Source organism: Tursiops truncatus, chromosome 14, assembly GCF_011762595.2.
Source record: "Tursiops truncatus isolate mTurTru1 chromosome 14, mTurTru1.mat.Y, whole genome shotgun sequence".
Classification (NCBI taxonomy): Eukaryota; Metazoa; Chordata; class Mammalia; order Artiodactyla; family Delphinidae; genus Tursiops; species Tursiops truncatus.
Window position 1 is genome coordinate 4,806,900 of NC_047047.1, and position 17,139 is coordinate 4,824,038.

The window sequence follows — 17,139 nt, forward strand, 5'->3', positions numbered from 1 at the left end:
GCCATGGCCGCTGAGCCTGCGCGTCCGGAGCCTGTGCTCCGTAACAGGAGAGGCCACAACAGTGAGAGGCCCGCGTACCGCAAAAAAAAAAAAAAACCTTGAATACCTTTGTTATAGTTATTAATGCCTTGACCTTGCTTGACACAATTTCTTTGATGTGTTGCTTTTATTATTTTATTTTTCTATGCAGAAATTGTAACATAATGAACCCTGTCCATCTTTACTCTGGTGATACTTTTATTGCTAGTGAACACAAGAGAATTCATCCTGTTTTCGTCTATTCTACAAATAATTATTAAGTGCCCAGTGGATGACAGGCTTGACTTGAGGTACTGGGGATATGGCCGTGACCAAAATAACATCTCTGCCCTCAAGGAGCTCCCATTCTGGTGGGGAAAACAGAAAATGAACAAGCAAATATATAATGGAAGGTCTGGTGGTGATAAGAGCTATAATGACACAAAGCAGAGTTGGGGGGAACAGAGAGGGTTGGAAAGGGACTCATAAGGGCCTCTGGGAAGGTCACATGTGAACAAAGACTTGAATAGGTGAAGGAGTGAGTCATGCCAATTTTCCTGCCATTTGATTTTTTTAATTTAACTCATTAATTTAGCTGGAATTTCGTTTTGGCATATTACATAAAAGAGGCTCTGATTACTTTTTTCTCAATGTGTATGCAGTTATCTCAATACTCTTCCATTCTCTTTATTTTCAGAAGTTTCGTTATGAAGGCGAATCCGTTTCTCAGTCTGCTAGTATGTTCTGACGTATTTTTCTGACCACCTATTTGAACTACTATTTTTTGGATCGTCCTTTTAAAAAGCATTTACCAATTCTTGCTGACTCTTCTTTAGTATTTCTAAACCATCCTTTCCAGTTTCAACATGAAATTCCACCTTCCCGAAAGGAAAACCAGGTCTTTATCTTTGTATCTATAACACCTGCCATAGAGCATCGCTAAAGGAGACTTTTAACACGTTTTTGTGAAATGGATGAATGAATTCCAAAACTCCTTTAGGTGTTTTCACCTCTTATTCAAAGAGCACCTCAAGCCCACCCATGTGCACATTGGCCCCTGTGATTCAGTTTCAGAATAAACTTTACATGTCCACTTCAGTCTTTTACTACAAACCCACTATAAACACAGCAGCTCTGTTAAACAACGGAGGAAAAGAACAGCGTCCCTCAAAAACCAGGGCTGCTTGCGGAAGAAAGGACATCGTTTGACTTGAAGTATTTTATTTCCTTTATTTTACTCGGATAGGATTGAGAATCTGATGGCTGGTCTTTAACTCCATCATCAAATCATAGGCTTTTCCAGTTCTGCGTTTACACCGTCTGTGCATCCATATTCCCCCCAAAACCAAGAAGATGAGGGAAAGGGGGGCCAGTGTAATCTCCCAGGAGAACGTGGCAGCTGTAGGAAGAACAGACATGTGAGGGGTGAACACGCTCCTACCACCAAATAGGACATTGCCGCGCACTTTACAGAGAAGGAAGTGGTGTTTGTCACTTCTAATAAACAGGTACTGATTTTCAGAAAGTATGTCTTACACTGAGGTCAAGGATACTTGAGGATGACATCTGTGCGTTAGGCAAACAAGCAACGTAGAACAAATATCCATTGGAGAGAAGCAACGCAGAGCTGGGGGGGTGGGCAGGTGTCGATGGTCTAACTTTGTTCTACCCGTTGGGCTGTGTGCAATGAGATGCCGGTCTAGGTCTCTGCTAGCTGACTGTGACGTAGCCAGCACATAATCTGCCCTTTTCCGTGAGCATGGGTGTCATGAGGAGTCAGTAAAGTAACAAAGGAAAAGAAAAACTTTGAAGAAAGGGGCTTTAGGTGTCAAGATTATCGCTTGGATCCAGTTATTTTATATTCTACTCCTTGGTATCTCTGTGTTATGAAAATATAAGAAGCAATCCCTGGTGGCGCAGTGGTTAAGAATCCGCCTGCCAGTGCAGGGGACACGGGTTCGATCCCTGGTCCGGGAAGATCCCACATGCTGTGGAGCAACTAAACCCATGCACCACAACTACTGAGCCTGCGCTCTGGAGCCCGTGAGCCACAACTACTGAGCCCGCACGCCACAACTACAGAAGCCCATGTGCCTAGAGCCCGTGCTCCGCAACAAGAGAAGCCACTGCAATGAGAAGCCCGTGCACCGCAAAGGAGACTAGCCCCCGCTCACTGCAACTAGAGAAAGCCTGCACGCAGCAACGAAGAGCCCTAACCCAGCCAAAAGTAAGATAAATTAAAAAATTAATTTATTTTAGAAAATATAGGAAGTATGGATAAAAAGTTAACAAGTGTTGAGGAGGAGGGATAAGTTAGGAGTTTGGGACTGACATATACACACTACTATATATAAAACAGGTAACCAACAAGGACCTACTGTATAGCACGGGGAAGTCTGCTCAATATTCTGTAATAACCTATATGGGAAAAGAATCTGAAAAAGAACGGATCTATGTATATGTATAACTGATTCACTTTGCTGTACACCTGAAACTAACAGAACATTGTAAATAAACTATAATATACAATAAAAACTAAATTAAAAAAGTTAACAAGCACACGGATGATGAGGCTAGAAGTCTACATTTTTAAGCTACTGTTTATCTTAGTCTGTGCAGGCGTTCGGGAATCGACACAGTCTCAGACAATTTCTCCAGATGATTCTTCCACCTTAAAATCCCTCAAGGCTTAGAAACGAGTGAAGTTTTAATTTTCGGAGCAGCCATTTGGGGGCGCCTCTCAGCCCTGGTGAAAGGCTTTGACCTGTGCCCTCTGTGATCAGTCATGGCCGACCCAGCGAAGGACAGGCAGGGTCAGGGCTCACGTCTTAGAAATGTTTGCAGGTTCCCAGCATCAGGAGCAGACAAACCATGGCTTCCTTTGGGTCACGATTCTGAAGCCCAGCAGCGGATCCCACTTTCTGTGGAATCCTCCACTTCCAAGTCTGTACCACCACCAACCCGCTCATGGAAATGATCTGGGACGTCAGCCTTCGCGTGTGTCCTAGGGCAACGGTTCTCAAACTTTAACATGAAAGGAGCTCGCTAAATTGCAGTCTTTGGCCTCACCCCAGAGAATCTGACCGGGTAGATCTGGGGGTGAGCCTAGGAATCTGCATTTTCAACTAGTGGCTCAAGTCAGGGATGCTGGTATGCATGGACCACAGTTGGAGAGAAGTTATACTGTGCTGTCGTTCCTGCCCTGAGGCTTACACACATTCTCAGCTTTCCAATTAGAAGCTCGTCTGCAGCTGCCTCCCCTGCAAACATGGAATATGTGGGGCAGTTTGTGTTTATTGATTGTGCAGACTGCCCAGGAGGCAGGGTAAGGCTCCCGGTGGGGATCGCTTTGTCTCTTCCCGGTAGGGATCGCTTTGTCTCTTCCCTTCTTATCCTTCGGGCTGTCGACAGACCACATCACCCACGTCTCCCTTTCCTGCTCAGCGCTCAAACACTGAGAAGAAATCGATTTGTCAAAATGGTAAGTCAGGTTTTTCTTTTTTTTGTAAATGTCCTTCCGTGAGCACTGCGTTGGTTTGGCTACAGCCTTATCCTTTATCTCCTGATGACCGATGGCTTTAACCCTGAAGCTGCCTGAGCCCTGCGTACCTTCCAGTTCCCAGCTCTTGGAGGATGAAATCTCTCAACCTCGGGATAAAAAGCATCCCACCCTCCTTGAGGGGTCATGAAAGCAGAGCTGGTCCTGCCAATCCAGGCAGAACCACTAGAGGACACAGGTTTTTTTTAAATCTATCGCAGAACCATTTTATCTTTTTTCCAAAAAAATCAGCTTCCTCTTTGTTTTTTTTGTGTTTTTTTGCGGTACGCGGGCCTCTCACTGTTGTGGCCTCTCCCGTTGCGGAGCGCAGGCTCCGGACGCGCAGGCTCAGCGCCCATGGCTCACGGGCCCAGCCGCTCCGCGGCATGTGGGATCTTCCCAGACCGGGACACGAACCCACGTCTCCTGCATCGGCAGGCAGACTCTCACTGCGCCACTAGGGAAGCCCTCAGCTTCCTCTTTAAATTTTTCTTTGAGTACAATCTCCGAGCCTGCGCTCTGGAGCCCGTGAGGTGGCAGCCTCCACCCTACCAAAAAAGTCATAAAAAATGAGAGATCTGCTTTCTGTGCTCCGCTAACGGGAGACTCACGGGCCCTCCTAAGTAATCACCCAGAGCGTCAGGAGCTTTATTTAGCGTCCACAGAACATCCAACACATAGCTTTTCCCTTTAATGTCCCCAAATCCATACCTTCTTTGACTGTGGTGCGAAGCATCTGGAAACTCATTGTATTACGGACAACACATTTAAAATCCGTGTGCAAATCCTCTCTTACGACTGGATCGAAAATCAGGGGCACTTCAATGTAATTCTCGTTATTTTCCGAGTATTCCCTAGGTGAGAAGACACTTAGTTAAACATCAAGTCTTTTCAACATAGACACCTACACATTCTCAAGGCCCCACTGTGCTTGAGTGGATGTCTCGATTTACCAAGTTAGAGGCACTTGCCATTATATTTGTTACGTATTTGGGAGAATTTCTAAGCCTGTTCCTGAAGGTGAGAGGGACCCTGAAGATGCTGGTCACTGGGATAGGTTACTTGTAACAAGGAGCTTGCAGAAGCCAGTTGAGTTTGGATAATGGGGGAGAAATCACTTTTTAAGGCCCTTGATGAACAAAGAACCAGTCGTAGGAATAGAAATGTCTAGTTTTGGGAAATTGGACCGTATCACCAAGAAATCATTTGCATATTGGAGGGCAGGGAGTTTCCTAGAATCCCGTCCTCCACGGTGTCTACTCTCAGCCCCGCTCACTGCCAACCCTCACTCTAGAAACTCAAGTGCAGACCCAAGGGCTGCAGATGGGCCACAGCGGAGGGGTCTCTAATCAACAGCACTGCCATGTGCAATGTTGCAGGAATCCGAAGATGCTTCACTATGATCTGTTAGTATGAATAAAAATATCATGGGTGTGGAGCCACTAGGACTATTTTTTTTTTAATCTATGGGGGGAAAATAGGCTCCTTTAAGCAAACAGGTAGTACGAGTAAGCTGACATGCGGCATGTGGGTTCTGCCCAAGCTTTTCACAACGAGAATTTTCAAGCAAACAGTCGCACTAACTACACGTAATTTCTATCCACTAAATTGCATCCAGAAAGACCTTTTTGGATAGGCCTTTCCAAAAAGACAAAAATTGGGCCAGCAAAAGTTCAGGCAACTTCAGAGTGCCGAAACTGTGATTTTAAAAACACTTTATAATTTGGAACACTGAAGGGTCTGCCTCCTCACATGCAAATGGTTTCCATCTACAAGGCCTGATTGTTCTACTTTCAGAGTGAGAAAATATTTCCCGGAGATGAAGGCTTATGAGGACAGAATCCTCGCTTTCTTTCAGAGTAACCTTCCTTAGAGACTGGAAGGAAGCAGAGGCGGCTCTCGGATCCCGTGGCTAAGTTTCAGAGTCGTTTTAAGGGCTGTGGATGTTTGACTCTGCAATGCTCAAGGAAGAAAGATCTAATTAAACAGCTAGAAGAGGCAACACCAATGTCAAGTAGTAGGCTGCAGCTCATAGATTTAGAGAGAAGGCTTGATTCTCAAGAACAGGTGGTGATACTTAGCAAAAGCCAATGTTTAAGATTCTAAAAATCCAACGGAGAAGAAGAAAAAATATACATTTGTAATGTGGTGTGTGTGTCATATCGATGGGTTGGCTAGGACATTGTCTCTACAAGGAAGTGGAGTCTGCAGGGGGTTCACAACAGCTCTGCCCAGGGGACGAGGAAGATCTTCCCCCACTTACTGGCGCCGCCCCTCGGTCACGCGGCCCCCCTTGTAGGCATCCTCTACGTGCGTGTTGTTGGCAGTCCACCACAGCAAGGTGGTCGCCTGTATGCCAGCTCCCAGAAACACCTTACACGGGATTGTCAGTCTCGACCCTGTGACGGCAAGACGCAGCACATCAAATGTCAGAACCAGCCAGGGGACGGGGGTCACATCAGCAGATCTGAGCGGTGGATCCTCCCCCCTCTTTTCAGACACCCTCAGCAATTCTCTTCTTAGAAGGAAACTTAGTTCCCTCAAGCGATTCCATTCACCTAGAGCATCAGGATTTACCAAGGGTCTCCAGCTCTTTCCACTGGTCCTCAGGGCAGATGGAAACCCGGAGGCAAATGGCTCCCCCAAGGCCACTCGGCCCCTACAGAGCATTCTGAGTTCCAGAGCTGCCTCTTCCCACAGTTTATTCTTCTTGCCTCCAGAACTCCAGATCCAGAATCCAGAGGATTCTGTCTCTTTGCCCACTGCTGGCCTCTGCTCTCCTGCTTCCCCTAGGAGCTCTCCATCCCCGGTCATGTTCATTTAGGATTAATCCTTTCAAAAGCCACTGTGTTTTCCATGAATGGTGCCTTCTACAGTTGTGCGATATGATGGTCTGAGGTCCCCTGCCTCAATCGCTATGTTGGGTTTTTTTTAGTCACCAAAGGGGAGGAGGGGGAATAAATTCCTCGCGGGTAACGTGCCTCCCCGGGGTGTGTGCTTTAATGCACCTGGGCCACGTCAGGCTCAGAAAGCCCACTTTTCTTCCTCCTTCACATCCCTTATGACCTTAAAGATTTCTCAGCCAAAAACAGCCCACTCGTTCTGGCCTCATATGACTCTGCCAGGCACATCAGTGCATATGCAAAGCAACGGGGCTGGAGACTCAGCTCCACTGGGCTGGGGAGCACAGAGGAGCAGGGGCGCTGGGGCGCTAGTCAGCGCTAACCCGGGTCCCCACTTCCCCAAGCTTCCGGGAGGCTCTTCTGAGAGCCAAGACAGCTGTTGGGAGCTGCAACTCAGGTGTCAGGCAGCAATCCCGGTGTCTGTGCAAAAGCCCTCCTTCTCCATGACCGCCAATTAAAGTTAAAAATGTAAGCCCAAACACCAGACAAAAGAGGGAGGGAGGGAGGAAGGGAGGGAGGGAGATAACAGATAGATAATAGATAGATAGATGGATAGATGGGTCGTTAGATAGATAATAGATAGACGATAGATAGATAGATGACAGATAGATAATAGATGATAGATGGATAGATGGGTGGTTAGATAGATAATAGATAGATGATAGATAGATAGATAGATGATATGTAGATAGACAGGACTCTGCAGCCAGGGTTTAATAAATGAGCATAAGACCTACAAAACCACTATATAAAAACAGACACACAGAAAAGGTACAGGCCTCACAGACACACAGGCCTGCGTCTGAATCCCAGCCAGACCCGACTATGGCTTTTTGACAGATACTGAGCCAGTGACCCCCTGGACAGCTTTTCCTTCTGGAAATTTGGAGAAATAAGACCTCCCCACAGGGTTGATGTTGGCATTGAATGGCATCTTTTTTTTTTTTTTTTTTTTTTGTGATACGCGGGCCTCTCCCTGCTGTGGCCTCTCCCGTTGCGGAGCACAGGGTCCGGACGCGCAGGCTCAGGGGCCATGGCTCACGGGCGCAGCCGCTCCGCGGCATGTGGGATCTTCCCGGACCGGGGCACGAACCTGTGTCCCCTGCATCGGCAGGCGGACTCTCAACCACTGCGCCACCAGGGAAGCCCTGAATGGCATCTTATCAGACTTAGCTGTGCTCAGTAAGAAAGTGCGTGCTGGCCAGGATGGTGAAAAATGGTGAAAACCTCTGTCATGCATTTTCCTTAACTCCCTTGACCCGCTGACCAGCTATGTTGGCGATAAGAAACTGTCTCTGGGGGAACCAGCAGGGGCAGAGTCGGAGTCTTGGGGAAACGCTGAGCGTCGGCCAAGTATTGGTAAAGTGAATTATTTTAAATACACTACAGGTGCTGACTTTCTGAGGCATCATGCCTTAATCCTTTCATGCAGTTAACAACAGCTACTAGAACGTTCTGAGTTTTGCACTGAGATTTTTGTAGGCAGGGTTTTCAAGAAGCAAAGTGTACATGTTTTCAGATAATGCCATTACTGACGGTATTTGGTAAAGGGAAACGTTCCCTCTCATTTGCTATTTCCCGCTGGGGTAGCGGGACCTGCAAACCCCACGGCAGGCACAGTCGGTGACACAGGGGTCCTGGGGCCCCAGCTTTGGGACTGCAGCCATCCAGGTGGGTTACACGGTCCTTACCCAGCGAAGCTGAGATGGTCTGGTGGGGGGAGATGATCACGGGAATCGTCTCCTCTTCTCTTTCTGAGAAAGATATGAGGAAAAGAGATTCAGTTAGGAAAGCCTTCATTGCAAGCTGAGGGTCAGGGTCTATTGTTTACCTAATTAACTGAATTATCTTTTACAGCAGGGCCAGCCATTGTGAGACTTGGCTTTTTCTGGCAAAGGAAACCGGCTCTCCACGAAATTGAGCCTCTTTGGCCAATGCCTTTCCCAGAAGAGAGATGACTGGAAGAAGCCACAGTTAAACACACATTCCACGAACAGATGTTCTCTGCTCTGTGGTAACAATTAACCATTCCGCTCCCCGGCTTCCTGAATGAATCCTTAACAGGAGCGTTCACCATGTCCACAGGATAGGTCTTACTCCAGAGGCTCTTCGCCCTAAAGTGTCTCTCCCCACTCCCTCGCTACCATCCCATGCGCCTGCCACAGAACCCTGGAGTCGCTTCCGAAGAAATAAAAAAGGCACAGGGGCCCCAGAACCACCTGTTCGTGATGCTAACCCCATACTGAGTGATAAACTCAGTAACCCAGCTTGGTCACCAGGGCTTTTTAGTTGAGGTGATTGACCCTTTGGGGGGGGGGTGGGAATTGGAACCCAGCTCCCTGAGAGGCAGGTCCCCCAGCAGCTGGAAGAAACTGGGCATCTGAACTGGAGCAGAAAGGACAGTTGATGGGGGTGGACAGAGAGCTCTGCTCCATCCCCACCTCTTCCACTAAAGAGCATTTGAAACCCTAACAGGAATAAGCATTATGCAGCATCCCAGGAGAGCCCGGGGAGCAGCTGCTTCTCCACCAAGACCGGGAGCTTTTCCCTCCCCTCACGGTCACAGGGCTGCTGCACAGAGGCTGGGAGCAGAGAGGGGAGAAGAACGCCCCAAGGACGAGACGTTAATGCATCCGTGGGTCCCAATTCCAGGCTGCATCAGCATCACCGACACAAGGGTGGTGGGAGTGTTAAACACAGGCTGCTAATCGCTTCTGATTCAGTAGGTCTGGGTTGGGGCCTGAGATCTTCCAGGTCTGATGAGTACCCAGGTGATGCCACTGCCGCTGGCCGAGGACCACCCTTTGAGAACGGCTGAGACACAGTGTGGTCCGGACACAGGATTATATGTAGGTTGGCGCCCCCTAGTGTTCCTGTGCAGTATCACATGAACAGGATAATTCGGGCCCCCTTCAAAGTCACGGGATTCTCAGGGGTCCCCGCTGTGCGGGAGTAAGGGGTTGATGTGACTGAATCTTCACAAGACGTTAAAAGAACATAATCTAGAGATTTCCATTCATGGGAGACACGATTTTCCCTGTAGTAAAACTGAATCTCTGATTCTCTGGGAGAAAGAAGTCTTTCCTCTCACAGACCAATTATGTAACCTTAATACAGTTCCAATGCTCTCTGAAACGTCCTTAAAAGACTCCAGTTGTGTAGTTACTCAGTGTATAAAACAAAGAAAAGCACCATAGTTTCCAGGGCAGGGGCTGGAACTGCCTCACTTGTGTGCCCTTTGCACCAAGCTTGATGTCCCACATGTAGGAGGCATGGAGGAAACAGTGGATAAACTTGACATGCTAATTGGTACTGTTCACAACATTATTTTCAGGTAGAACTCATTTAAACCAATGAGATCCCTCACTATTTAAAATCCTGGTTTCAAGGGTAACTAGACCTGCTTGGGAAAGACCAGAAAAGGGCAATTTTCACCACATATGCCAACGCATAGCCTTCTCACTGAAAAATCCAATAAAATCCTAGTAACCTAGAATTATACACAAAGTTACGGCAACCGTGTCCTGATAGGTGGCCCTGGAGGTGCAGGCCTTCCAAGGGGACCTTGCAAAGAGACCTTCCAAGAGAACCACTGTTTGGCTCCCTCTAGTGGTACATGTTTTAGCCTCAGACTCGGAACCCCGTCAACTACCCAGGGATTCACCATTCCTCATAAAAACACCCTGCTTCCTCTCTTTCCAAGTGTCCTACACATCTTAGAAGCCTGATGCTTAGAGAGTTGCCATATCTGTTTTCCTTTCATACCAAAGACACTCAAAGAATTCTACAGGAACCCTAATTTTTTCCTTGCATGCTTGTTGCTGAACCAGGGTGCAGAGGTACCTTGATAGCAAGTACTCACTCTTAACACGGAGTTTGATATTCCTGGTGATGTTGTATTTCCTGCCTCTGTGGGCAAACGTCATGGCACACTGATAATAGCCCGCGTCCTCCAGAGACACATTGTTTACCAGTAAGCGAGTTCCCCTCACACTTAGAAATTTCTCGTTGTCTTGATCCAAAGGGACAGAATCCTTAAGAGAAAATGTTTTTCAAAGTTAGGCTATATCTTAATTGACATCTCAAAAACTATGAACAGCATTGGTATTATCCGTCACTCTTGAATCTGCAATCCAAGAACCACTCTGATATTTACTTTGCAAATATTGTCCTTTGGGACATGCTTTTAACTGTATTTTTAGGAGGGGGAGTCTGTTAGCATATAACACGGGATGGCTGGGTTTGTTTAACCAGAATGTTTAAAGCACATTTGCTTTGGCACAATGGGAAAAAAAGAAACTATCTTCTTTGACAAAGTAGGCGATTAAAATAGAAATATATTTACGGCATAACAGCTGCCTATAGAAACATCCAGAAAGGAGTGCTTGGGAAACATCCAGAAAGGAGTGCTTGGGAAACATCCAGAAAGGAGTGCTGTGGGAAACATCCAGAAAGGGGTGCTGTGGGAAACATCCAGAAAGGGGTGCTTGGGAAACATCCAGAAAGGGGTGCTGTGGGAAACATCCAGAAAGGGGTGCTTGGGAAACATCCAGAAAGGAGTGCTTGGGAAACATCCAGAAAAGAGTGCTATGGGAAACATCCAGAAAGGAGTGCTTGGGAAACATCCAGAAAGGGGTGTTATGACATAGTCATGGCAACTTGGAGAACAAGGCTCAGAAGAGTTGATATTGCAGTAATCACTTTAAACATCATCTCAATTTTAGGAGTCAGTAGAGACAGAGAAAAATTTGTAAGACAAAAATAAATGTGGGGCTTCCCTGGTGGCAGAGTGGTTAGGAATCCGCCTGCCAGTGCATGGGACACAGGTTTGAGTCCTGGTCTGGGAAGATCGCACATGCCGTGGAGCAACTAAGCCTGTGCGCCACAACTACTGAGCCTGTGCTCTAGAGCCCATGAGCCACAACTACTGAGCCCACGTGCCCCAACTACTGAAGCCCACATGCCTAGAGCCCACGCTCCGCAACAAGAGAAGCCACCACAATGAGAAGCCCACACACCGCAACGAAGAGTAGCCCCTGCTCGCCGCAACTAGAGAAAGCCTGAGCACAGCAACAAAGAACCAATGTAGCCAAAAACAAATAAATTTATTTTTAAAAATAATAATAAAAAATAAATGTGAGACATGAGGCCATACTTCCTGTATGGACAAAAGGTACTGTGCGTTCTACAGAGCAGACCCTCAAGAGGGAAGTCTCCAGTAACAGAGAACACACCCTCATGAGCACAAAATGTTCTCAGGAACATCTCTTTCAAAACCATGATGATTGCGAGGCTTCCTTAATGGTGCAGTGATTGCGAGTCCGCCTGCCAATGCAGGGCACACAGGTTCAATCCCTGGTCCGGGAAGATCCCACATGCCACGGAGCAGCTGGGCCTGTGTGCCACAACTACTGAAGCCCACACACCTAGCTCCCATGCTCCGCAACAAGAGAAGCCACCACAATGAGAAGCCCGCGCACCGCAATGAAGAGTAGCCCCTGCTCGCCGCAACTAGAGAAAGCCCGTGCACAGCAATGAGGACCCAACACAGCCAAAAATGAATAAATAAATTAATTTTTTAAAAAAGAAATGCCTTTAAAAAAATGATGATTGCAATAGTCATATATAACCTTGAGTCATTGCAGAGACTTTTTCTGAATGAGAACCCAGGCATAACTGGAATAGTTTGTCAACCACATAGCTCATGAAGTCTAACTGTACAATGTATTTAATTAAAGAAAGAGATTTCATTGTTCCCAACATGAGTGATCAATATGAAAAAAGCCAAACAGGGCCCGGCAGCACAGTTATTGCAGGGCCTACGAGCCCCCAGGTCTCCCCCGTGTGGCAGGGATGTGTGGGTTCTGGCCTCTGGGGTCAGAGGTCTGGCTTCACCCTCTACCAGCTGCATGACCTTCAGCACATTCCTTACATTTCCGGTCTCCGTTTCCTAATCTGTAAAATGGAGATATTAACAACCCCTATTGCACTGGGTTCATGTCAGGGAGTTTAGAACAGACTTGTACACAGAACGTGCTCAGTAATGATTAGCATTCTTAGGACAGGAACAAATATTATTATTAAGCGCCACCATGATACCCTTGTCCACCCGAATTTATCGAGGACCATTTACAAATCAAGCACTGCACGAGGTGCTTCCCACACTGTGCTCCATGTAATCTCAAAACAGCCTCAGGCAGTGGGAGTGACGAACTGCCGTCTTGCAGAGGGAACAGGTTTAAGAGGTAAAATAACTGACCGAGGCTATGCAAAAGGTCAGTGAAGAAGCAGGGTTTCCAATCCAGACTGCTCAACCCCAGAACCTGTGCTCTTTCCTCTACGGTAAAACCCCTCACTTGACCTTTTTATGCTCTTACAAAACCAAGAGCTCCATAATTGGGCAGGTGAACTCCTAGGAGCTGGCTGTTCACTTTCTCCGAAAATCATTTAAAAGTTCCCAATATTAAATTGACATCCTAGAACTATCTTGTAGTTAGAATACCAGTCAACTGGTCAACCTATTTTTTGATTAAAAGGTTAGTTTCTATCCATTTTTAAACAAATAACTGTACTTTTCAGTATCAATCTATGGTGTATATCAGGAGTCGGCAACTTTTTCTGTAAAGGGCCAGAGAGTAAATATTTTAGGCCTACGGTCCACGTGGCCTCTGTTCAACTATTCAACTCTGCCGTTGCCCCACGAAAACACAGAAATAAATGAGCGTGTCCCAGCAAAACATTACTTATAGACACGGAGATTTGGGTTTTATATCATTTTCACGGGTCATGAAATATTATTCTTTTTTTTAACCATTTAAACAAGTGAAAGCTAAGCTGGTGAACATACAAAAATGGGTGGCAGCTCAATTTTTGCCCACACCTGGTCTAAACAAGGGAGCCAATGATAGTAGATATTTATTCAACCAGTCAGGACACGAAATTGTGTTTATATTTTACTCCTTTAACTCAAAGGCTGATTTTTATGTGCTTTCAGAAAACTCTATCAGGGCTTCCCTGGTGGCGCAGTGGTTGAGAGACCGCCTGCCGATGCAGGGGACCCGGGTTCCTGTCCCGGTCCGGGAAGATCCCACGTGCCGCGGAGCGGCTGGGCCCGCGAGCCATGGCCGCTGAGCCAGCGCGTCCGGAGCCTGTGCTCCGCAACGGGAGAGGCCACGGCAGTGAGAGGCCCGCGTACCGCAAAAAAAACAAAACAAAACAAAAACAACAACAACAAAAAAAACTCTATCAATATGTGTATCAAGTTGTTAAATAGTTCTTTCTAAAAATTTCTATAGACAAGCAACAGAGTGAAAAGCTCTTGTCTTCAGCTGTTATTTATTCTGCATTCATTTCCACTCTGTCTTTCCTAATCACCCTCTGAGGACACTTACCTAAGCCCTATCAAGGCTAACAGAGCATATTAATCATGGCCCTTTTTAAAATCGCTGGTTTAAAAAAACAGAAATATAAAAGTGAATATGTTGTCTTCAAATGAATATTTTATATCTTTCCTATGGCTCATCAAACACCTTTTCATTAAACGGCAATTCTTAAAGATGTACCTTGTACCATCGAATCTTCACATCAGTTTTGTTCCCGATGAATTCACTCAGATCAGGACAAACTAATAACCCAGAGGCTGACAAGGTTATAATTTGCGGGTAGAAGATGAGAAGCAGGGAAGCTTCTGTCTTCTCAAAAACCCTGAGCTCAACGGACATTTCGTCACAGTAAGAGGCATTCCTGATTTAAAAGGGAAAAAAAGGAATAATAAATGGCAAGGCAAAATGAAAATAAAACTAAATGAAATTAAGAATAATTCCCCAATCTCATTAAATTCTGCATTCTGTATTTTCTGTATTGCAATACTTTTGTCCCTTGTCCTTTTGAATCTTTGGAGCACAAAAAAAAAAAAAAACATAATTGTCATATAGAAATGGTGATATATTCTGCATGTTTCCACAAAGGACCCTCCACAAGCCTGATTTCAAGACCATTGAGGGCCAGTAAAAAACCCTCAAGTCCTCTTCAAAGGGGCCTAAACCCTTCCAGGTTCCGGGGGAGGTTCTTGATCACAGCCCCAGTATGCTCCAAATTCCTGGTCCAGGCAACCTTATCTAGATGGAGATATTGTTTCCTAAGAGCCACTGTTTCCATAGAAAGAAAATCGTCTTCACTTCCCTTGGAAATCATTATCAACTGAAGTCAAATTTCAGAAAACTGCTGAGCACTTTGTATAAGATCTAGAAATGAGTTTTGCAATACTGCACAGGGGAAATTAACTTGGTAAATTTGTTTGTTTGGTTTTTATTTATTTTTTTGGTGGGTCTAACTATAATCGCAATAGCATCATTCTATCAAGACCCTAGAACTGGGGAAAGGACAGAGGCAAAACATTGACAGAAACACAGACAATGTGGAGGGAAGGACAGAGGATATTAATTCAAACAATTTTTTGAAGTAGAAAAACATAAAGATATAATTGGCTCAGCTAAGCTGCTGGTGACCTACCTAAGAAACACTGGACATCAACACAGACAATGAACATGTGTGTTTTATGGGGTTGGGAGGGAGGGGTACAGCAAAATGTAAAAAAATTCTATACCCAAAGAAGGAGCAAAATGTGAAAATTATATGTGAAGGTAGTAAGGGATAAATGCTTACTACCTGAAAGCAAAAAGAAATTAATTCAAATTTCTACTTCATATCTGGTTGAAGAAAGGAAAAAGACGAAAAACATTTTATGCATGAAGAAATGCAGACAGCTATCACCTTGAAGAATGCATAATCTCACTGCAAATCGAAGAAATGCTAATGAAGGCAAGTCTGAAGAACAGAGCACACCTGAAAATAGTCCTCCCAGCAGCTCCTGGGGAGGAGAGCATGCCAGGCTCTGTGCTCTGCAATACATCATTTCATTTACTCTCCAACCCTGTGACACTACTGTATCACTTTTAGATGAGGAAAATTAGGTGTGCAGAAAGTAAGTAAATTCCTAAGGCTATAGAGCCTCTAAGAGGTCAAACCAAGGTTAGAAGCCAGTAGGGCTGTGGGAAAACCTGTAAATCAGGGCATTACATCCAGACACCAAGCTTACGAGACATATTGAGAGTTACAAACCTGTTCGCATTACTGATCTGGTCATCCCCCTTGGGCAACAGACCCCCCCGTGGAAATAACTCAAAAGAAAGATGGGTGGGGAAATCATTTGATCGATCACCACTCATATTCCCCATGTAGTGTGGCAGCCCCACAGCAAAGAGGTGGTTGTCATTTGTGCCATCCACCAGATATGTCCTGTCCCCCATCCAGAGCAGACGGTGGGGTTACAGGTCCTGGCACTGAGACTTGGGGGCTGCGTAGCCCAGCAGCATCACCTTGCCCACCCTGATGGACAGAACAGCTATGTGGGTTCCAGGTCACAAAATTATAAACAGCACAGGAGCAGGGCCATTTTATGCCCTGTGACTGTAAATGCCAAAGGGCACTATAGCAGCTGCTGGTCATTCTTGCTCTATTAGACCCCAATCCTGAAGCTGGAAGAGAGTTTTAGAGGTCAGCCAGGGGAACTCTCCCACGAGCTGCAAAAGATTAACCCACATCGGGTTTCCCTGGCCTCTCAATCTCTGACCTCTTTTTTCTACAAGAATACAAAACAAAATAAGGTATTAAGCAGAAATTTTTTAATCACGTATAAAAACAAACTTTAAGGCAAATATGACTCAGCTCACATCTCCCTCATTTTTGCATGTTATCACTTCAGTAGTAAATAAGTCTTGCATTTGGGGAAGGAAAGGCCATTTCCATGTGCATATTGACACCTACAATGGTGCTCCCCATACTCTATGCTTCATATGCTGTGATTTCACAGAACCCTCCCAACAAACCTCTTTACAAAGGAGAAAACTGAGGCCCATGAATATCAAATAATAAGACCAAGGTCCTACCAGGTAGCAAATGAGGGCTAAGATTCACATCCTTATCATTCTGACTCCAAATTCCATCCTATTTCTACCATGCTATTAAGTTTTCCTCATAGTGTTCCTTAGAAAAACGTTAGAATTTTTGACACTAAAAAGAAAGAAAAATGATGCATTTATAGCTATTGTAAAATCAGACATCCAGGGACTTCCCTGGTGGCACAGTGGTTAAAAGTCCGCCTGCCAATGCAGGGGACACAGGTTCAAGCCCTGGTCTGGGAAGATCCCACGTGTGGTGGAGCAACTAAGCCCATGCGCCACAACTATGGAGCCTGCGCTCTAGAGCTCACGAGCCGCAACTACTGAGCCCACGTGCCACAACTACTGAAGCCCATGTGCCTAGAGCTTGGGCTCTGCAACAAGAGAAGCCACTGCAATGAGAAGCCCGTGCACCACAACGAAGAGTAGCCCCTGCTCACTGCACAGCAACAAAGGCCCAACACAGCCAAAACTAAAAATAAATATATTGATTAATTGTTTTAATAATAAAAAATAATAAGTGAAAAATACAGATGAAATCAAATTTAATAAAATATATTTTTTTAAAAAATCAGATATCCACATTTCTCTGATATGAAAATATGAGATTGTCTGCCTGCTTCCATTGACAGGACTGAAAACACACACACACACACACACACACACACACACACACACACACACACACACACACACACACACACACACACACACACACACA

General features: G+C 45.7%; 1 protein-coding gene across 2 annotated transcripts in view; it reads right to left on the reverse strand.

Annotated features, from left to right (window-relative positions):
• Nucleotides 1–1,228: 1,228 nt before the first annotated feature.
• The window catches only part of IL1R2 (interleukin 1 receptor type 2), a 39,923-nt gene continuing 24,012 nt past the window's right edge, over nucleotides 1,229–17,139 (reverse strand). For both annotated transcript variants that reach the window (XM_019931236.2, XM_073790969.1), the window contains exons 4-9: nucleotides 14,022–14,202; nucleotides 10,322–10,493; nucleotides 8,151–8,213; nucleotides 5,820–5,955; nucleotides 4,268–4,410; nucleotides 1,229–1,417 (exon numbers count right to left, since the gene is read on the reverse strand). In XM_019931236.2, coding sequence (XP_019786795.2) covers nucleotides 1,248–1,417; nucleotides 4,268–4,410; nucleotides 5,820–5,955; nucleotides 8,151–8,213; nucleotides 10,322–10,493; nucleotides 14,022–14,202 — 865 coding nt within the window. In that variant the 3' untranslated portion in view covers nucleotides 1,229–1,247. The remainder of the gene's footprint in view (nucleotides 1,418–4,267; nucleotides 4,411–5,819; nucleotides 5,956–8,150; nucleotides 8,214–10,321; nucleotides 10,494–14,021; nucleotides 14,203–17,139) is intronic.